The 21,784-nt window shown below is 39.5% G+C and overlaps 2 protein-coding genes across 2 annotated transcripts; one reads left to right on the plus strand and one right to left on the minus strand.

Moving 5' to 3' along the window:
* The first annotated feature begins 1,432 nt into the window (after window positions 1–1,432).
* Window positions 1,433–16,008, plus strand: LOC135082788 (uncharacterized). Its single transcript, XM_063977551.1, has 9 exons — window positions 1,433–1,580; window positions 5,504–5,649; window positions 6,149–6,305; window positions 6,799–6,926; window positions 7,466–7,633; window positions 8,461–8,542; window positions 8,865–8,910; window positions 9,381–10,502; window positions 10,618–16,008. Exons 2-9 carry the CDS (start codon window positions 5,516–5,518, stop codon window positions 15,174–15,176), a joined length of 6,396 nt encoding a protein of 2,131 aa, XP_063833621.1. The 5' UTR covers window positions 1,433–1,580; window positions 5,504–5,515; the 3' UTR covers window positions 15,177–16,008.
* A 3,248-nt stretch (window positions 16,009–19,256) lies between these two features.
* LOC135082806 (probable phenylalanine--tRNA ligase, mitochondrial) lies at window positions 19,257–21,144 on the minus strand. The gene is made up of 3 exons (XM_063977567.1): window positions 20,452–21,144; window positions 19,714–20,358; window positions 19,257–19,456 (listed from the first exon to the last, which is right to left on the minus strand). The coding sequence occupies exons 1-3, from the start codon at window positions 20,962–20,964 to the stop codon at window positions 19,289–19,291; spliced, it is 1,326 nt and encodes a 441-aa protein (XP_063833637.1). The 5' UTR covers window positions 20,965–21,144; the 3' UTR covers window positions 19,257–19,288.
* Window positions 21,145–21,784: the final 640 nt, after the last annotated feature.

A 21,784-nucleotide genomic window follows, 5' to 3' on the forward strand; every position in this document is an offset into this window, starting at 1 on the left:
GTGTCTACTTTATTTACCTACCCCAAAAATGCTTTGTTTTACTTTCTTACCTAGTTAGGTACCTGATTGTGACCAAAGCTAGTTTTAGTGACAGCAGAATCATGGTCAACAAAGTAGCATTTAAATACACGCTACATAGGTAGGTAGCAAATCTCAAAATAATAATTATTAAGTATTTACGGAATTGCTACCATGTAGGTAGTTATGTACCTTAATTACTCAAAAATAATTATCGGAATACCTTTTATGCTAGTAAAATACATTATTACTATAATATAGCGAGTTGTTCCCAATACAAGTGTCTCTGACTACTTACCGGGAAGACTCGGTAATAACTCTGTATGACCTACAAGTATTTTTGGAAATAAATGAATTTTGTTTTTTTTTAAATATTTTAAATAATTATTGTGTAAATTCCTCTCCCGCGCAGACATGTAAAACCCGTCGTTGCATTTCGAACACATACACAACAACAAGGGGCACACGACCTCGAAACGACGCGGCGTCGAGTGACGTCACGGCCACAATGCCCCTACCTCGAGTCCCCAATCTAATGTTACTCGAATGGAACTCGCTCGCTTTATTATCGAGAATAATAATCACTACAAGACCAACTTTTTATGCTCAAAATGTAGATGGTAGAGTGAACCGAAGAAAGTTATACGTAAGTAAGTAAATTCAATTTACTTAAGTAATTTTACCTTCTGGAACGGAAATATTTTTGTAATGAAAAATATTTCCTACCATTTTCTGTTACATTAGTTAAGAATATTCATTTATTTATGAGTTAAATGCGAGTTTATTGAAGTGAGTTAAGAAGACAGAGCTAATTTTGCTATTTCTCAATCATCGTAGTAGGGGTTTTAAGCCTACGAACACATACGACTGATTAGGTCACACTTTTGTAAAATATCATTCGAAGGTAAATTGTTACAAAAGCCGATATAGAAAAGAAACGAAAATAATCGATATTTACTATGACTTATTTTTAAAGAAATATTTGAGAACACTTTCTACACGTCCATGAGAGCCCTGACACACAACCTGACATTACATTGTGTAGAATATTTTTATCACATTATTAAAATGTGTATTGTTAAAACAAGCAGTAAAGAATATTCTTTAAATCACTACCAATTTGTAGCACGTCCTTACCATGTCGGTAACAGTAGTAATCAAATTCATTCGATATGTTTACTTGCGGAGCAGACACCCACCCGCACCAACGTCTGTTGCTCAAATGAATCGAAGCAGCGGAGTCCGACAAAATATTTTTTGTCTCGTTCACGCAACGATTTCCCTGGATACAAGCAACGATCCCCACCCGTGAAACAGAGCATGATCTGCCATCCCTCTCGCACTTATAGAACGCGCTCACAGCCGAGCGATGTCGATTCTTCGCGCCCAGCAATGCCGCTTTTCGCCATTTTGTTGTGATACGTCAACGTGGTAACCGCTACGGTAAAAAATGCTTTCTGTGACAGTGTACACTAGTTGAATAGTGATTCGGGTGTTAAAATAATATTGCTTGTGATGATAGAGAACTAAAAGACTGGTTTGGATTATCGCTGCGTCGAAAGGTAATGAGAAAACGTGATTTATTCATTTCAAGTTGGCGCAACGTCTGCGCTTGACGCGTTCGAAAGTCGCCAGCTGTTAACTATTTTATTTCCACGCGTAGATTTGTACTTTTGAGCCTAATCGCAGCGTGTTATTTTACACGTCCGCTCCACGTGGTATTGCAAACTAATAATAATGCAACGAACTAGTGGCGGTACTTTGCGTTCCGCCTTGAATTTGTTTTCGCATAGGGACGTGCGCTCGCAAACGCTGTCGGATCATTTGTGAAGAAGTAGGTGGGAAATGGGATGGGTGGGTGCGTAGCGCGACTGTCGGAGTTGCCATCTTGTAATTGTTTGAAATTAAAAATAGACTTTTCTGATAAACAAGGCAAAGATTCTCAAACTTTTATCATTTTCGATTTCGTGAATTAATGGCACGTGGATTATAGGTAGGTAGGCAGATGAAAGAACAAAATAAATTTATACTTATTTAATACAAATTAATGTGCTTGAAATAATTTTATGAAACGAACTGAAACTGAAAACGAAAAATATTTTTTCTTTAACAATTTTATTGTAGGTCAAAGTTAGTAGGGGGGAAACAAATATCTTTCGGTCTCATTTACGAATTAGGACTTGACTAGTGAAGACTAGATGCGAAGAGCGCGCGGGATTTTTTTTATCCCGGAATTAAGTAATTAATTTTAAAAAGTAAAGTAGGTAGGTAGGTACCTAATTAATTTTAGGAAGTAAGTAATTTTAAAAGTTTTTAGTCAACTTTTTACGAGTTACAAGGTTTTTTTTGACATGATAAGCACCCGATTGAGAAAAAGTCCTATTTTTGACCGACTTTAAAATTGAATCAATGAACTTTTTAAAGTATGGCATGCTATTGGATAGTACCTATCATATTGAATAAATTGAAAATTCAATAAAATTGCGTTGGACGCGAAGTGGACGATCATCTTTTTTGTAAAAAAAAAATATCCGCGAATCCTCGCTCAGTCGTCTTGTCAGCCGATTCAGAACCTTACGAACAGGCAGATTGGGCAGGTAGTGGACTGACACCATTAACTTTAGTTAATAAGACGCAACATTTTAAATAAACACATTGTACTGGCTCTAAAAACCGAGTTAATTGTCTTGTAATAAAATTATAGGTAGGCTTATTGTTAGTAAAAAAAACAGTCGGGAACTCATCCCGAACCATACTTACTTCCCTTGCCGTAAAGAAATAGGGATAATCGCGCTTTGACTGAAAAAAAAAGTATGTTGATTGATTATATTATTATGGGTGTTATTGTCGTGACGATTCGATAAAAAAGTGTATTATGCATGACATTATCTCGACAGATTAGTACCTACTCGAATGTTTATGAAGCGAGTGTCGTGCATCGTAATTTAGTTCTTCATAATGTTTGCGTAGGACGCGTGGGTAATGTAACAGGTAACAGGTAGTAAAGTTTAATTTGACCTACTTCTCGTAATTCGGTCCGAATGACCAATGATCTGATAGGTAGGTAAGGTATTTAGATTTACCTTAAAATAGAGAAAAATACGAGTTGTAGTAGGCATGTGGAACACGGAAAACGACTCTCTTAATTAAAGCTGATTTACAGCTGTTGTGCTGTCTGTACTACAGACAAAAAGATAAAGGTAAAGGGTGGGAGCAGCTATGCCAGAGCTTTTTTTGGCAAGTGGGGATTTTAGAACTTTTTGTGTGAAAAAAAGCGGGATTCTTTCGTCAAAAAGAATATAATCAGAAGTTGTGTGTAGTTCTTTTTATTTTAATTCAAATTAGGTACGTTTACGTGACAATAGACAGCAAAAATAGCCTCCATAGATTTTTTTATAAAAATATATTTTAAATCAGATTGACCCAATAGTTGTCTTGTTCGTCTTCCGAAAAAAAAAGAAATAAAAAAGATTCGGTCGAGTTATTCCCGAAAAGCAGGACTGGGCCTGTCCAGCCCGCGCGGAACATTTATTTTGATTTTGATTTTAAAAATCGGGACATTCCGCCAAAATCGGGACGTCTTGCAATGCTGGGTGGGAGTAAAAGCAGTCTGTACAGTAGCACAGTTGATTTTATTCTCGGTACTGTCGGTACTCTTGATAAGAAAATTTTAATCAATCTAAAAAGTACCACGCGGCCCGCGGGTCACTAACTACGAAACAAAATAGCTTGCCAGCACATTTTAAACTGTATGCAGATAACAATATGATTCAAAAGGAATAAAAAATATTAGCTCTACATTATTGATCTAAAATTTATGGTAATACCTACTAGCTTTCCGCCCGCGGCTTCGCCCGCGTGGAATTTTGTCTGTCACAGAAAAACTTTATCGCGCGCGTCCCTGTTTCAAAAACCGGGATAAAAACTATCCTCGGTCCTTTCCCGGGACTCAAACTATCTCGTGGTTTAGGCGTGAAAGAGAGACAGACAGACACAGAGTTACCTACTTTCGCATTTATAATATAAGTATAGTTAGTAGTAGATGGAGCAATTTGCAAACATTCGCGTTACTTTTGAGAAATAAGGTTCGTTTTGCTTTGGCCAAAAATATAGGAGTTTTGTACAAACGCTGAGATCTAATGAATGTTTAAAATAATAATCGACCTAGTTTCCTGAGCTTTAAGGGTTAAACTTGCTTGCGCAAGTTGCGCAATATCGGCGTAATAAAATCACGCATTCACGCTACGTCTTCTAAATAATCGAAGAACATCGCGAACAACTTTCATTGCAATCAGGGCTGCCATATTTTATTCCAGAAAAATCAAGTTCTTAAAATTATACTTTTTAGTATTTACTCTTGTTTACAAAAAACTAAAACTAAAATGAACACAAACGAGCTAGCTGTGTGAACGTCACATGGTGAAACAAAGTGATTAGGAAGTTCGGATAGTAAGTTACTAACAGTTGGCAACCCTAGTTCCCTAGTTGGCAACACTAGTTCCCTAGTTGGCACTAGCCAGTGGTTCTCAAAAGTTTACAGTCGTCACCCAACTTTCTTTGCAAGCGCTTTTATGATGTCATTATTTTGTTAGGTCAATATTTTAATTTAATTTAACCAAATCCTGCCTTTTACCCGTGGCAAATTGGAGGATCCTCATTCTGCAGTAGATTACTACTTAGATTCAAAAATAACCTTTCGTAGGTACGCCTAGGTCCACGATAGACTTTTATCAACAATTTTAAGATTTTAGAATACTAGGTAATTCCTAAGGTGGGAATCGAATCCACGACTTTCGCCTTTATTTTTAACTTCGAACTCATCCTGTTCCTCTGATTAATTTCGTTGCGGGTCCAACGACAGTTTTACTTTACTTTCCCCCGGGACAAACCTTACCTTCACTGGTTGGGTTTTTATTGGCGGTCAAGCTGTAGATCTTGGCTACACAGGAGTTGCAGTGGTGGGAACGAGAGGTCCTTGTTTTATTTTATGTTTATTTTTTCAAGTAATAAATAGTTTTAAATGCGACTCAATTCTCAAATAATAATCAGTGACTTGCCTCCATCTGCACCAAAGGCGCTACTTTCTTCCTCGTCATTAGAGTTCAATTTTCCCTGGCAGTGAGGCGTGAAAATGGCCGAATTGCCACGGCCTTCCGCTTTTTTGGTTATTTAAAATTTAGTTTGAGATGCGACTCTACGCTAGATAATTTTAATAAACAGTGACTTGTCTCCATCTGTCGCAACTTCTTCCTCGTCATTAGAGTTCAATTTTCCCTGGCACGGGACTATTCCCACCTCTCGTTCCCACCGCTGCAACTCCCGTGTAGCCGGGATCTACAGCTTGACCGCCAATAAAAACCCAACCAGTGAAGGTCAAGTTTGTCCCGGGGGAAAGTTAAACTGTCATTGGACCCGCAACGAAATTAATCAGACAGAAGAACATACATAGTTCTTCCTCGTCATAGAGTTCAATTTTCCCTGGCAGTGAGCCGTAGAGATGGCCGAAGTGGACAAGTTCAAGAGGCGGGTGATCAGGGCCGTGGCCCGCCACCTGCGCCAGGACAAGACGCCTGGAGAGGCCATGTGGAAGGCTCTGAGGAACGAGGCCGGGTGTGACTGCAAGCTGCTGTGGTAAGTACCTACTCATCATCAAAATACCTACTATTTAGTGATTAAATAATAAAAAAACTGGGTAATTAATCGACAGTGAGGTAGGTTAGGCAGGATTTCGACATTTGCGTACAAGCGACTCTAATCCATGATTTAAAAAGATGTAGGTAGTTATGTAGGTACAACAAAACCGACTAAGTAGAGCCACGTAGAGCTCAAATACGACGTGGATACTTATTTATGGCTCATACAAACAGATATTATTTGACAGATCTTGGGCTTAGGTTAATTTTAGGGGCTCAAAAATTAAGCCCAGCTTTTTTGTGACCCGGCTGATGTGATGAGGTTGAGGTCAGCGTGGGGAGTGTACCTAGTACCTAGTCCAAAACCTTTATTTGCCGAGTTACCTGTAGATAGATAATGATGATGATGAGTTAGTTTACTGTTTAGTCTAAAATATATACCTATTTTTTACTTTGACCACGACTTGATCTACAACCGGCTCCCAATTTACACGCAGGCAGCGGATGCGAGCCCTCACTCTGAAGAAGATGAAGCGGCTGGTGCTGGCTGAAGACCGCCTCAACAACATAGCGGCGGTGGCTCAAATGACGCTCACAGACTGGCTGCTATTCGACTTGGTACTCGTGCATGAAGAGATCGATGTTATTGGACAGGTAAGTACATCACTATTTCCAGCTGTCTTATCTTTTTGACTGAAACAACAGGTCAACAGGAAACTGAAAAACAACAGATTTCCGAACCGGAGCTGAACGGAGAAAAGGTCTCCTCTCTTCGTTGTAGTAAAAAGCGCGCCTGATTCTATTTTAGGCTAGTGAATTTGGTGAAACTGTGCTCTAAACTCGATTAAAAGCACCGATTCAAGAATCGCCGTGGCCTTCGTCACCGTGGGCCACGGCATATGCTGAGTGGGGTCCCGTTGCAGTGGGCATCTTGTTGGTGAATGGGTGGCACTGCTCAGTTTACTCTTGTTAACATTCGCTAACGGTGTCGATTCAATAACGTAGAGATATTTTATTTAGGGTTTTACAAATATTTGGTGCAGGCCTGTATCTGAGTAGCGATTTCTTGACTTTTTTGCACTTACTTACTTAATACACGTTATAATTTTTTTCTACAAACCTGTTGCTTACAATACTTTATTTGCAGGACTTAAAAACAGAGCCGGGCATCTTGATGGACCTGTTCAACGTCGTGAAGCGATTCCAGATCGAGGGAAAACAGGGCGAAGCCCTAACCACCGCCTGGACCGCTGCCACGTTTTATTACAACAGCTTGTAAGCATAAAACTCTATACTTACTCATTTATTTACTAAATACTCAATCATTTCACCAGATCGTCGGTCCACCTAGTGGGGGGCTACTACGTCTCTCGGATCGTGGTCGCCACTCGAAAACTTTTCTGCCCCAGCGGCCATCAGCTCTGCGAGCTATGTGCCCCGCCTGTCACTTGATTTTAGCGATTCTACGGGCTATGTCAGTCACTTTGGTTCTCCTGCGGATCTCTTCATTTCTGGTGCGATCACGCACTGAAACTCCGAGCATACCACGCTCCATCGCCCTTTGGGTGACCTTGAGCCTTCTTATGAGGTCCATAGTAAGGTGAAGATCGCGTGAGCTGCTTGGATGCGGGCGGCGCAGGACCGGTCGTTGTAGAAATCCATAGGGGAGGCCTTTGTCCAGCTGTGGACATCTTTCGGCTGAAACGAACGAACGAAAAAACGATGGGACAAATAGGGAGAGGGAGGATCATTTTGAATTTGCAGAAAAAGTCTTTCTAAGAGTAATTATTTAAAAACCTTTGTATTTATTTCAGTGGGCGCCAATGCTCGCCAATGCTGCTGCAGCGGCGGTGGTACCAGATAAAGAAGAACACCAGGAAGAATTTCTACAAGTTCTGGTTCGAGTACCGCGGGAATGCGCGGCTTGTGAGCGCCGCTAAGGCATTCCAACCAACACCTCTCCAGTCCGCGGTTGCTCAAAGGTAATAAATAAATATCCTTGGACATTTTACACTGCGCTTCTAGTCCCAAACTAAGCAAAGCTAGCTTTTTGTACTATGGGTACTAGACAACGGATATAAACATATTTAAATACTTTTTTTTGTAAATACATACATATTATATTATACATAGAAAACACCAAGTCCAATACAAACAAATATGTACATGCACACAAATATTTGTACTGTGCGGGAATCGAACCCGCAACAACCGGAATAGTAGTCCGTTTCGAATCACTACGCCAAACGGTAAGTAAGTAAGATAAAACAGGCTTCAAAAAACCTCATACTTACTACTTGCATAAATTCCGTTATTTCCTAGCTAAAACTGTAAGAAACGAAATTGCAATTTAATTAAAAAATGCTACGATAGCCGAATAGTCCTTCACTATGCCGACTCGTGATTCGGGGAACGCGGGTTTGGTCCTCGTCGCCGCTCGACTATTGTGGTGGGCTCACTCGTGACACAAGCATATTTAGATTAGTACGAGGGGTTAACGGGATATTAAATATTCAATTCAAAGGACAAAAATGCGCGACTTTTCTTTCCAAGTACCAACTTACTTTATCAGACTGTCTTCCGCTTTGTACTGAAGAGAAGTCGATCTATAATTTCGAACTCGTCATACGTTATTATAACCTGATTAATTTCGGTGCGGGTCCAATGACAGCTAAGAAAACATGAAATGGTGTCCCCTATTTTGATGCCCCTAATCATGAAATAATTAGTCATTATTATATTAGTATTAGTAACTGAAATCAGAATAAGTAATTTTTATAATAATAACTGGTCTGTTGTGTTATTTCAGATTCCCGCACATCGTGACGAAGCCCTTCATGGAGTGGGACCAGATGATAAAGGAGAAATACGTCATACTACCCGAAGAATTTGTGAGTATATACTATTACTAGTTACTAGAATTTATAAAACCTTTGCCGTAGGACCGACGACCTCATAAAGGTAGCAGGAAGGCGCTGGATGCAGGCCGCTACCAACGTGATAGCTCTGTTACGTCACACGTCACACCCGCACCAAAAAAACAAAAATATTTTATTCAGTTTGGACTACTTATTAGACCAATATTTTGGCACCACTTCACTACCGCTCAACACAGAAAATAATTAGATTATATCTATCAGTATCTTTTTGGATTGATCTTACAACACCAATAATATTAGTACTAACTTGAACTTTATATTTTTCTAATTTCAGGAGGCAAAAATAAAAAAGAAATATACCAAGAAATCTAAGCCAGCAGGTAAGTTAAAACTTACTTATCATCATAAGGAACATTAAGTAGAGTTTGTTAGGGCTAATTTTGAATTTAGGTGTTAAGTTACAATTTATGAATATCTAAAAAAAGCTGTCAGATTTTTTACCTTTGGAGAGCTAAACGCTAACCAATTAAAAATAATAATTTAATGTAAAATACTCGAGTGTCGTATTCGTATCTATTCCTCCGTGAAAACCCTATATTTGATACAAGTTTTAAATAATTCTTTAAAAAAATCATACTAAGTAAAGCCTGGTCCGTGAGCACGTAGAATTTTGTCCAATGACCCCAAGCTACCCATCCTTTTCGCTCGCGCGTAATTATGTTGCTGTCGCGCTCACACACTCACTGCGGGCGCCCGTCGCTTTAGGTACCTACCAACCCGAGTAAGTTTTAAGTTGGAAGTACAAAAAAAGTTTTGATTTGAATTGATATTATTTTATCCTTTGTTTCAGCAAATGAACCGGACATCGTTCTTGTGGAGCCTCAAATTGAAACCATCGAAGTTGAATCTGACCCAGAAGGAGACAAGGAAGACAAGAATGAATCCAATTCAAACAGGAACACGCCCGAACCAAACACGATGGCTCAATTTCCGACCATCGCGGCTTTACTTAAAAAAGAACCGATTGACGACTTCGAAATAGACGTAGATGATTTGAACGAGAATGCTGAAGAAACCAGCCACATAGACGATGAAACATTGGAAGCTGTTGGAGTGATTACCGATGACGTAGGTGACTCTACGATGACTACTGATGACGACACAAATACAATGCCAATGATATGCAGCGTAGCAGGAAATTTCAGCGAAGACTCTGTCACGAATTCCTCGAAAGAAACCGCCAATGAAGTGATGGATGAAATAAATAGCATACTGACGTCAGCAGCAACCAAACCAAACGTCAAAAGTGAACCAAAGTCACCAATACCAGACGAAACCAGCCCTGTAGTAGTTATTAGCCCTGATAAACCACAAAGTGCCAAATTAGTGACAGAAACGATAGAAGAGGACACAGATGAGTTAATGGTTATCGACGAATCGGTAAAAGATAACGTAGAAGGCAACCAAAGTGAGGTTATGACTGAAATTGACAATATTCTTGAATCTGCAATACAAGGGAAAGTGCAATCGCATAAATCTATAATTGATACGCCAGCTACTCATTCCAAATCAATGGAAGTAGATGAAACTGCGAAAGAACTTATAAAAGAATGCTCAGCAATAGATATTACTGCAGATGACGTCGAACAAGATACTATAGAAGAGATTGATGATGTTGATAAAGTCAATTCAATAGACGACTGCGTAAAGCGTGAAATTAATGATGAATCAGACGAAGATGATGAAGTTAAACTAGTAGATATTAAAAGTGTTGGAAAATCTCCAAAAAGTGTAGAAGAAAATATGACAGTTCCATTGATATCAAGTATACATGGAGGTGAAAAACCGACTGATGATTCTATGATGGATATTTCAACAGAAGTGACATTTGAAGACGATGGAATCGAGTTGGTAGACGATGGAATAGCGATAGAAGATGACGATGATTATGGGGCAGAATCGGTTGAACCTGGTAAGTATAATAAAATAATAATTAAAAGCAATCTCCTTCGAAGTAAGATGGTCATTATTGGTTCAAATCTTCTTTCATTAGTTGCCAATTACTTATTTATTATTTTCTATTTCAGAAGCATCAGAAGATAATGAACCCGCAAAATTCGATCTGAAACTATTGATGCATCCTTGCGTGTACACAATAAAATTAGAAGACATGTACGTTTTCAAAAATAAAGACATACACGAAGTGAAAGACGTGCTCACAATAGAAGCCGCTCTAATCGAGAGTAAAATGCATATCAAAAAGGAATCGATCAATGATTTAAAAGAGGAACTGCAGGAAATAATAAAAGAGGACTTGGAGGACATAATAAAAGAGAAACCGGAGATAATAATAAAAGAAGAGCCGGAGAACATGATAAACGAGGACCCGAACGAAATAATAAAACAGGAGCCGGAAGAGGACACAAAACATAGCAGCGACGAGAATTCCAGCGACGAAGACGAGGTGCCCGAGAACAGAAGGGTGAAACTAACCAGCTACATGCTCCAAAAGCCGAAGAGCCGAAGCTACAACCCGATCCAGCTGTGCAAGAACCCCGACTTCAACACGCGACTGAAGAGGCTCACAGTGGGCTTCCTGAGCTCGAACAGGAACAGGCTGCTGCTGAAATACCTGAAGCCGATGACCGTCGATCTGAGTAAAGCGTTCGAGAGCAAGCTGATAGACGGGACGATATATCTGAAGCCGGACTCGGACGGGCCCAGGATCAAACGCGAGAAGGAGGAGACGAGCTCCCAGGCCAGCAGCGCCGTGCTTCCGTCGGCTATGCCCGCGCAGATGCTCATCGACTCCACCTGCACCGCCGCGCTGCGCGACCTGCTGCCCCCGCCCTCGCGGAACCACCCCACCCCCCTCCCGGAGCGACAGAAGACCGTCACCCTCCCCGACATCAACAACATCCGCCGCATCAACCAGAACCTCCTCACGGCGGAGGTCACACCCATGCGGATCCAGGCCGGCGACGCCAACAAATACGACCCCCCCGTCCATATAGTCTCGCCGCCGAAAGCAACCCCGTTCGCCCCCGAAAACCCTAAACAGATCGAAACGCGCCCCGAGAATGTAACGAACGCTCCCGAACCCGACCCCGAAACCGCAGCCCCGGAAGCGGTTTCGGGCCCGTCGACGGCCGCCCCCGGGGAGAAAACCAGGAAACAACATACGAAACAACCGAGAGCGTTCGTCAGCTGGAACGTGTACAAAAAGCCGAGCAAACCGTGCGCCGAAGACGAGTTCCTGTTGACTCTGGACGCTCTCAGCAAAATGTTACATCTGTTCAACGAGAACGAAACGGTGTTGAAAATTAAAGGGCACAAGCCGCTTTCCAGACAAAAAATGGAATTAATGAAACGACTCTATCAATATGAAAATAACGTCGAAGACGAAACCCGCGAATCCTTCGACATCACCGAGGAGGATAAGGCCAAGGAAGCCGCGAAAGAAAAAGAAAAGAAGCGTAAAGAAAAAGCTATGGATGTGCCGCCGCCCTTGGTAGTTATCACGCCGAAAATAAACGTCGTCGAAGGACAAGAACCATACGCTCCGTACTGTTGTTGGGCTCGCAACAAAATCGTGACCGGCGGCGGCAAGGCGCTGCGAGCTCATCGCTGCCCGCGGGTGTGCCGCTGCTGCTGCCGAGATCAGTTGGCGCAACAATTCGTTGAGAGACACAAAAAACCTCCAACAATAGACATTTCTGACGAAGACGAAACTCCAAAATTAAAAAAAGTGAGTGAAAGTATAGAAACTGTCGTGCAATCGGCTCCAAGGTTGACAGTCAAGCCAGCTGAAGAATTACTACCACCACCACTAGTGCTGTCTAAAAAGAAGCCCAGGAGGCATATAGTTCATGTACCGGCTGCGATGGACGCTAGAACCGTCTCCACTTCTACTGTTTCCACATCAACCGACCTCGATTCTACAGTCCCCGCGATGGCTGTCTCAACTCCTGCCGTGAGCGGTTCGGTTAGTTTGGTCCCCACTGCAGACGTGTCCACTTCGCCCGTTACCACTTCCGTCATTGACGAACCGGGTGTTAGTCCAGTCATTCCCGACCCGGTCGATCCTGCTCCGGTCGTCCCCGCTACGGCCATCCCGACTCCGGTAATCCAGCCGCCTCCATCCACAATTGCTCCCAAAAAACTTAACCAGTCGGAAGTAATAACTATAAATGACAGTGACGACGTTACACCTCCACTTCCGAAAATAAGACCCCCTAATAAAAGACTGTACCCTTACGCCGGCATGTCACAGCTTATCCGGAAAGACACCTTTGTATACCCGACGCCGTATCGACCGCGCGTCAAGCATCAGGGCCACATCACCATAGACGCCAGCCGAAAGGAATTGAAAATCCACAGCCAGACAGCGAGCTACCGCGACGCACCGGGCATGATGGAGAAAATCCTATACCTCAACAGTAAAAAGCAGGCCGAAGGAGCCTCACCAATATTTCTGGGTCAGAATAAAATTTTGTTGACTGACATCCGATTTCCGCGTAATGATTCTGTCGGGACCGTACAGAGCATGTTGCCTCCCGTCAACACAGTGCCGGTGACGATACCCCCCACCGCGGAAGCGCCGCCGCCGCAGCTGCCTGCCGGCGTGCACATTGTCCTGCTGCCCGATGGACAGCTGACCTACTCCGTCGAGTCGGGCGTCGAACTCACCGAGCAGGACCTCGTAGCGATTCCGATCATAATAGAAGCCGTGCGAAAACAGCTCAACAGCACAAATAACGCTGGACTGAATGCCGCTGGCCAACTGGATGTTATTAACGCAGCAATCGCCGGTGTAGCAAGCTCTGCTGGTGCAGCGAGCACTACTGGTCAACCGGACACTCCTGGTGTAGTTGCTGACGCAAATTCCCAGGAGCCTGTTGACCTTACCGATGAAAACACTGATGATGCTCCTGCATGTTCAGATGTGACGACTAATCCCGAGGCGAGTGTGCCACTCGAAACCGAAACACAAGAATCTGCTGCAGTTTCGAGTAATACCGAAAATAAAACAGATTCAACGGAGAACGACAGTGAAAACCAAAACCAAATCGAAAACAAAACAGATAATGATTCCGCTAAAATAGTGAACGTTATAAATACTAGCCCAGAAAACATTCAAATGACAGATATTTCAGAAGCTGAAAAGGATAATAATAATGATGCTAGTACTGAAAATATTAGTGAAGTGCCATCAAATCAGACTGAGCAAGAAAAGTCATTAACGGAAACCAATGATAAAATCACAGTGCCTGACAATGAAACTACCACTCCAATAGAAATGTCCGATGATAATAAAGTTGATCAAGGAACTGGTGATTCAGCAGGGCCTGCTGAACCCTCAGATGTACTGGAAAATAGTTCCGAAAAGCCAGAAGCTACGACGTCGAGCAATTCCAACAGAAAAACGCTATTATCTGATCTAATGGAAATGTCGGGGATATCAGAGGAAGACATTCAAACAAGTGTTCCCGTGGTGAATCAGGTTGTTCAGATGCAGCCAGAGGTTATGCTTACAGCTCCTGCGGAGGCAGACGTTATGATGGCAGCTCCCGCCCAGCCGGAGGCTTTGCTGCCAGCGCCGGTGGATCCAGACGTTGTAATCGACGGCCCAGTTCCTCCGCCCCTTACGCCAAACTGCGCCGAGCTGTCTCCGATCATGTCATTTAGCCAACTAAAGTACGCATGCGAACGTAACGGCACATTCTTCAAATTGGACTTGAAACTTGGAACGCTCTCGAGGATATCGGTATGTTTAAAGAAAAATCCTCCTCGGAAACAGCCCTTGAAAATACTGCCGAAATCTGTGATCGATCTGACGGACGACCCAGAAGACGTGCAGGAGGTGCCACTGGAGTCAGTTGACGAAGATACGCTGCCAAAGACCGTGATACGAACTAACAAGTCGCTATTGAAGGACCCTAAGGACCGACCGACTTCCGGGCAGCCGGAAGCCGTCACACCGTTAAAACTTTTCAGAGCTATTCGTATCTTAAAAAAGAATAAACAAGAATCTCATCTCAAACCACTCATAAGTAAACCTTCATCAAGTAACGCAACTAATAATGTTCAAACAAAACAAACCAGGAAGCAGGAATTGAACGAATCTAGCTTAAGGCATGAATCACAAAGTGAAAATAATCAGGAAACGGGCCAAGAGTCGGTAGACGACGGATTAACATCTCGAGAATTGGACGAAAGCAGTCTCGATTCGGAAGAACTCAATCAATACATATGGAAAGACTCGTCAGGCAGTGAGAGCGATTCGTCCGATGATGAACCATTGGCTAAGAAAGCTAAGCGAATGAGATGTGACGAGGATCAGGAAGAGAGTAACGCTGGGGAGAAACAAATGGATCAAGATCAAAACCCAGCGATTGAAAGGCCTAAAGAGGTAGAAGTTTCGAAAGATACGAATGCACAGAACGAGGTTGAAATGGAGGTTGTTAATGATCAAATGGAGGACGAGAAAATGGTGGAGGAAAGATTGGAGGAAGATGAGGAGGTACCGGAGGATGCAGATATTGCCGGGGTCGAAGAGGTGCCTATTGCGGGAGGCATGCAGTCAGAAATGATGGAGCGAATGGACGAAGATGAGGACGACGACAACTGCATTCTTGGAGTTTAATTCCCATCACTCGTAATTTGATGAACAGCGAACAGATGATTTTTGAAATTATTGAAACTATATTTGCTTCAAATGAAGAAATGGGACGTACAAAACACGTTTATAGCATCATATTACAATTTGATATTGGACAGAAGGAAGAGAAACTTTGTAAATAAATAAATGTGTGTAGTGTTATGTAAATATGTCTTAATGTAAGTCTTTTATAAGAATGCCCAAAATATACATATTCAAACGTAAACAAGGTGTTAATACATCTGTCTATTATGGATATGCATTATTTTTTTAACTTCTTATGGCCAAGCCAAGATATTTTATAGCAGGTACTTACTTACCCTTTTTTTTAGTTCATTCTTATTTTATTAACATAAGAAACTGACACTATTGTAAATCCTATGTACTGTCACTATTGTCCATTTATGTTTATGCCTATGTTTATAACTTATGTACAGACCTATTCGTAGTTTCTTTTAATTTACTTTATTTGTTCATAACTTGCTAAATTATCCCTAAATTATGGGACTGTGATATATTTAATTGTCCACTTTAAAGTGTTTGTAATAAGTTACCTATTAGCAATTAGAAATAATATTAAAAAACATTTTGCAATAAGTGCATTAATCTCAGTGTCGTTGTATAGTTTCTGTCTAAGTACATTACAACAGTGTATTATGAAAAAATTGCAAGTCAAAGGTTATGTTATAGGGAGGTACATGGTGTTAGGTAAATGGGTATATGAGCCGACATTAGCCCATGTTAACATGGGCATATAAATGGTATGGTGAAGTCAGAAAATTGATATCTTCATTTTAACTATTTAAATTTTCATACAAATCGGATTTTATAAAAATTTTGTATGAAAATTAAAAAAAAAAAATGATATCAAATTTCTAACTTCACCATACCATTTATATGCTCATGTTAACATGGGCTAGTGTCGGCTCATATACCCATTTACCTAACACCCTGTATATTAATTAATTAACATAAAAAGACAAATAGATAGTTGTAAAGAATGAAGGATTACGGGTAACAACAAATTACCTATAATTAAACTATTTGTTAATTAATAAAGAGTATTTAACACAGAAGCATTGTAATGTAAAAGATACTAAAAGATGAATTATTCGAGAGAATCCTCTAGAATGCTAGAGATTTAATACCTACCTACATCACAAGTGTAAATGATGCTTAGTTAATATTGATTTTCATTTATTAATCATGCATTTCTGTTTTATTTAAATGTAACAAAGCGGATATGAAAGAACATCTTTCGATCATAGGGTTTATTAAAATTGTTGAGTATAAGATAAGTAGTACCTTAATTTTGAAAGCTGCTGGACGGTAAACATGTACTTTATTGTGAAGATTTCGTTTGATTCTTAATTTAAGGACTTGTATTTTGTAAACGACGACGGTTTGGTCAATTCTTAATCTGTGAATGCAGCACGAAGTCACAAACTGTAAGATTGATATAAGGAAACTTACAGTCACTCAATTCAATCAAGCTCAATATCTATACTAAAATTGATCTAATATACTTTATTTACAAATTAATAAAGAGCTCAAAGGCATTGCTGTCGCTTATATCTTGTGATTTTGTGCTACAGGAATGTGGATATGTACGGAGTGTATTTAGGTATTTGCATTTTAAAAACACTGTGTATTTATGTGACCGTAAAAAATTTAAGTTTTATGAATATTGAGTAGAAATTATGACTGTTTTTAGTTGTTGTGATAATGAATAAAACTTTTATTCGCCTATTCACTTCTCTTTTATTCATTTTATATAATAATATTCTCTTACCATATCGTAACAATCTATAATAAAGTAGGTAAGTCAACAGTTTAAAAATAAAATGGTTTTTTATTTTGAACCTTACAACAGGTTCAACCCATTGCGATTGCGCTACTATGCCATGGGATCGTCAAACTCATCAATCATGTTTAAAATAATGTAAAATATAGTTAAACCTTGGGTTTAAACTACATACGTACTTAAATTAATTAAATAAAAATCAACAGGTTTATGAGTCGTCTATACAGGGTGTTAGGCAAATGGGTATATGAGCTGACACTAGCCCATGTTAACATGGGCACGACATGGGCATATAAATGGTATGGTGAAGTCAGAAAATTGATATCTTCATTTTAATTATTTTAATTTTTATACAAATCGGATTCCATAAAATTTATTTTGTATGAAAATTAAAAAAATTAAAATGATGATATCAAATTTCTGACTTCACCATACCATTTATATGCGCATGTTAACATGGGCTATTGTCGGCTCATATACCCATTTACCTAACACCCTGTAGATGGCGTTGTGGGTCGAAATGACGATTTGGTGTTCATATTCTCCAGCTATCTTTCTAATCGAAGACAGTGTGTTCGAGTGGGATCGGTAGTTAGTGATCAGGTTAAAGTTGAATACGGCGTACCTCAAGGCAGTATACTTGGACCCACTTTATTTACACTGTACATGAGTGACATCCCAGCACTACAGCTTGAAGGTGCAGAAACGCTTCTTTACGCCGATGATACGGTCTTGCTCTTTCATGGTGCCTCCTGGAAAATCGCATATGACAATGCTGAACGTGGCTTGACAGTAGTTACTGATTGGCTAAAAAACAACCTGCTAACACTTAATGCCAAGAAAACAAAATACATAGCGTTTCATATGACAGCTCGTACACAACCACCTTCTTCAAACATACTCAAACTACACGCGCACACACAAAATACATCAATAAGTTGTTCTTGTGACGAGATAGAGAGGGTAGGTAGCATAAAATATTTAGGAATAACCATAGACGAGAATTTGTCCTACAAAGAACACATTTCCCAACTTTCTGTTCGTACCCGAAAAATGATATTCGTCATGAAAAACTTAAGAAACTCGGCCCCAAAGGAAATTCTGCTGTTAGTTTATAAGACCCTTTGCCAATCCTTACTGATGTACTGTATAAGAGTTTGGGGAGGAGCTGCTAAGTACTTAATGATCGAGCTCGAAAGAGCCCAAAGGGCAGTTCTCAAAGTAATGCTAAAGAAACCTTTCAAGTACAATACAGATCGGCTATATTCAGATGCAGGAGTCTTGAGAGTCCGTCAGCTGTTCATACTACGGGCTGCCACTGGCATGCACACTATCACCCTCAAGTCTCCTGAATACGAAAAGCTGTGTAAGCAACGAGTCTTCAAGATCCCGGTCCCAACAGTACGCACAAAATTTTACTTCTCTGTTACCGTTTTTATACAATAAAATCTGCCGCAAATTAAAAATTAAAACATTGACAACTCGCCAGGCCAAACTTGAAATAGAATCTTGGCTTAAAAACCTTGATTACCCGGACACAGAATGCCTTCTTACTTAAAGACTAAGAAACCTCTATCACACACACACACACACACACACTCACAACACTTTACACACAACACTCAACACATATCACCCAACACACAACTAAATTTACATATTTTGTTAGCTATTAATAAGAATAATAAATAGATTTTAATTATATACCTATACCTACCTACATAATTACTTAAGATGTAATTTTACTTGTCATCCTTTAATAGAGACTAATACCATTATCATTAATGTAAGCTTTGTTACTATTATTATTATGTTTTAATCTTAATTTCTTATAGCAATAAATTGCCTGACTTGTGTGTTCTCAGACCCCAAAGTAAAGATCTTCTTGTAAAAACTAAAAGGCTCCTGCGACACAAGCTATGCTTAGTGCAGAAGCCGCTAGCCATAAGAATACTCTGTACATTGATTTAATGGCAATAAACATTTTATTATTATTATTATATCTGGTTCATAAGTTTATTTTGGTATTATTTATTTTAGGTCGGTAAAAACACAGTATAACTAGTGTTAGTATACTACACTTTATCTACAATCCGATCCGATTGAATTTAGGATTTAAGACACTATTAAACAAACAGTTTGTAAAAATAAATGTACCATATAAATAAATAATATTATGAGCCAGTTTAAAAACACGATGTCACCATTTTACACCCACTAGTATCTAAATTGACACCCACTGACTAAGAAAATACACAGTATTAACAATAATAGATTGTATTAACAAAGCAGCCTATCTAATAACAACATTAAATGCTTCTACTGCTGCGAGTTCTATGGCCTTATGCACTTCATTGACTTCTGCCTGGGTAAGGGTCCGTTCAAGGTGCCTGTACACAATGCTGTAGCAGAGGCTATGTTTCTTTGACTTTGGGTGCACAAATTTGTCTTTCAGCGTCACCTGAAATGTGAAAAATAAAATATTTCAATATGCATATCATGATAAGTATGCATTTCTTACGATAAAAATAAAAATTGTAAATTATAAGAGTTAAATTCTATGGATTTCTAAATAATGCTTAAAAATCAATTCAATCCCAAGTCAGATTCTGTCCTGATAGGTACTACTGCTCTGTATATTGAGATTTTATGCTTTTAAGCCTCAATCTATGCAGATGGTATGGTATTGTCTTTTGCTATGGAATCATGTCTACTAACCTGTTCTATGATATCACCACCAATATCTCTCACAAGATCGTAGAAATCATTGCTCATAAAAGAATCAATTGTCAAAGTTGGGGGCAGCCAGAATGATATATCATTCGTACACTGTGGGTATGACGATACAGGCTTATACGTAATCTTCGCATCAATATCTTTATCCTGAAACTGGCTCAAGAATCCAGAGTCAGTACTCCACATTAGCCTGATGTCTGGTATCTTGTACAATGCCATCGCAAGTCGTTCCAAACCGAGCCCAAAAGCATAAGCGATACTGTTATTGGGTCCGGCAGCGATTAGTATTTCGTTTCGAACTATACCACAGCCCAGAACTTCCATCCATTTGTTTTCATAGAATATTTCCAGTTCCCAAGAGGGGTGTGTGAATGGAAAATAAGCTTCGACCCATCGGTGTTTCACGTCTTTTCCAAATAAAGCATGAACTAGTCCAATAAGGTGATTCTTCAACTGGGCCTCCATTAGCTTTGTAGCTTCTAGTGTATGGCAACTTTGCTTGTTTGGGTCTGTGATAGTGTTCGTGAAATTATGAGGATTCTCTGGATCAAAAGCTGGTTCAAATATTTCCAAATCTGGGTGCTCCCTGAACAGTTCTTCTTTACGTTGAGATCTTACTGCGTCCACCTGAAATGAAGAAATTGTTTTGTTATTATAGATCAAAAAATGACATAACTATGTTAACTTAGTCACATTATTTCATAAACTGTAATTACTTACTTGATGAAATACAGGAAAATGTGTAGAATCAATCTCATCTCGTCTGTACACATCGCCTATCATCAAAAAGTTATCCAAACCGGATCTCAGCAGCTCGCTCTGGTGCGCAGTCATGTGAGCACGGAATAGAACATTTTTATTCACATAATAGCAATCAGACTTGGCTCTGCTCGGATGGTCCAACGGTATCAGGAGATCATCAAAGTTCTGCTTCGTTGTAACTACTGGTGACAGGTTATCGTACACACTGAACGTTGGGTTACCTCTCTGTGTAAATGATTTGTAGAAATAGTTCACTATCCGTTGCCGGACTATGGATAGAGGGTTATTTTTCTGCAAGTGCAAGTTGCGTCCCAAATATGATATGATTTTAGGAGTAACATTGGTGTAGTCATCAGACACAAATTCCTTTTCGTTTATACGTACTGTAGACACAGATTTTGGAGCTGTGCTGTATTTGCACCGGTGGAGAATAGCAGAAAATAAATACTGTCGTCTAAATATTATGGTCATAGTGGAACTAGTAAATGTAGATGATCTTTTGTTTACACTTTAATTTAACAAACGGGATTTCTTAATTCAATAAATAAAATAGGTACATTACATTTCAGCAACTGATTGAAGAAATTCTATTTTTTCTTCATTCATCATCTTCATACTGCCAAAAATTTTTTATCGAAATTGTAAAGATTAATAAAAAAATAACTAAATGGAACAGAAAATTGTTGACAGTCCTTGTCCGAATCAATCAGTGTCTGAAAGTGGGTTGGAACTAGGGTTACCAACATTTCATCAGCGAAATATAGTATTTTCCAAAATAAGGTGTAAAAAAATATAGTACATTTAAAAAAATATAGTATTTTATGGGAAAAACAAAAAAATAGACAAATATACATTTTTTAATTATTTATTTTTATAAAAACTATATTTTTTTGCAGTTCTTGCGCTGTGTAACAGTTTTTTGTTTAATAAGTGTCATATGCTTTGTCAATTGTCACATTCAATTTTTAAATTAATATAAATCAAAAGCTCATTTTTTATTAATGATACACTACTTCTGTTTCTTTCTTCTCGCCACTTCGAATTCATAACCGAAAATATCCTTTCTGTAAATGCCGAAGTGGCGGGAATAGAGAGCAGGAATGAAATTACTTCAAATAATTTGGTAAGTCATTTTCAGTATTTTTTAAAATATGCTGCCATTTTTGGCCTGTAGTGTTGTCAGTAAAGTCACTACAGTCTTTTAATTTAGCAAAGATTTCATTCAATATCGTTATTTCAGAGTATAGGTCGTCCATTTTGATACTCAATTTTTCTTGTAAATTTAGAACTT

The sequence above is a fragment of the Ostrinia nubilalis genome, chromosome 22 (genome assembly GCF_963855985.1).
Source record: "Ostrinia nubilalis chromosome 22, ilOstNubi1.1, whole genome shotgun sequence".
Lineage (NCBI taxonomy): Eukaryota > Metazoa > Arthropoda > Insecta > Lepidoptera > Crambidae > Ostrinia > Ostrinia nubilalis.

What these genes read in the sequence shown, in the direction of transcription:
- LOC135082806 (XM_063977567.1), bottom strand. Translation starts at nt 20,964, where the DNA reads ATGACCATAATATTTAGACGACAGTATTTATTTTCTGCTATTCTCCAC. An exon ending in ATTTTCCTGTATTTCATCAA is followed by an intron (nt 20,359 to 20,451) that starts GTAAGTAATTAC and finishes TCTTCATTTCAG; the next exon opens with GTGGACGCAGTAAGATCTCA. An exon ending in GTGGTGATATCATAGAACAG is followed by an intron (nt 19,457 to 19,713) that starts GTTAGTAGACAT and finishes TTCACATTTCAG; the next exon opens with GTGACGCTGAAAGACAAATT.
- LOC135082788 (XM_063977551.1), top strand. Translation starts at nt 5,516, where the DNA reads ATGGCCGAAGTGGACAAGTTCAAGAGGCGGGTGATCAGGGCCGTGGCC. An exon ending in CAAGAAATCTAAGCCAGCAG is followed by an intron (nt 8,911 to 9,380) that starts GTAAGTTAAAAC and finishes CCTTTGTTTCAG; the next exon opens with CAAATGAACCGGACATCGTT. An exon ending in GGCAGAATCGGTTGAACCTG is followed by an intron (nt 10,503 to 10,617) that starts GTAAGTATAATA and finishes TTTCTATTTCAG; the next exon opens with AAGCATCAGAAGATAATGAA.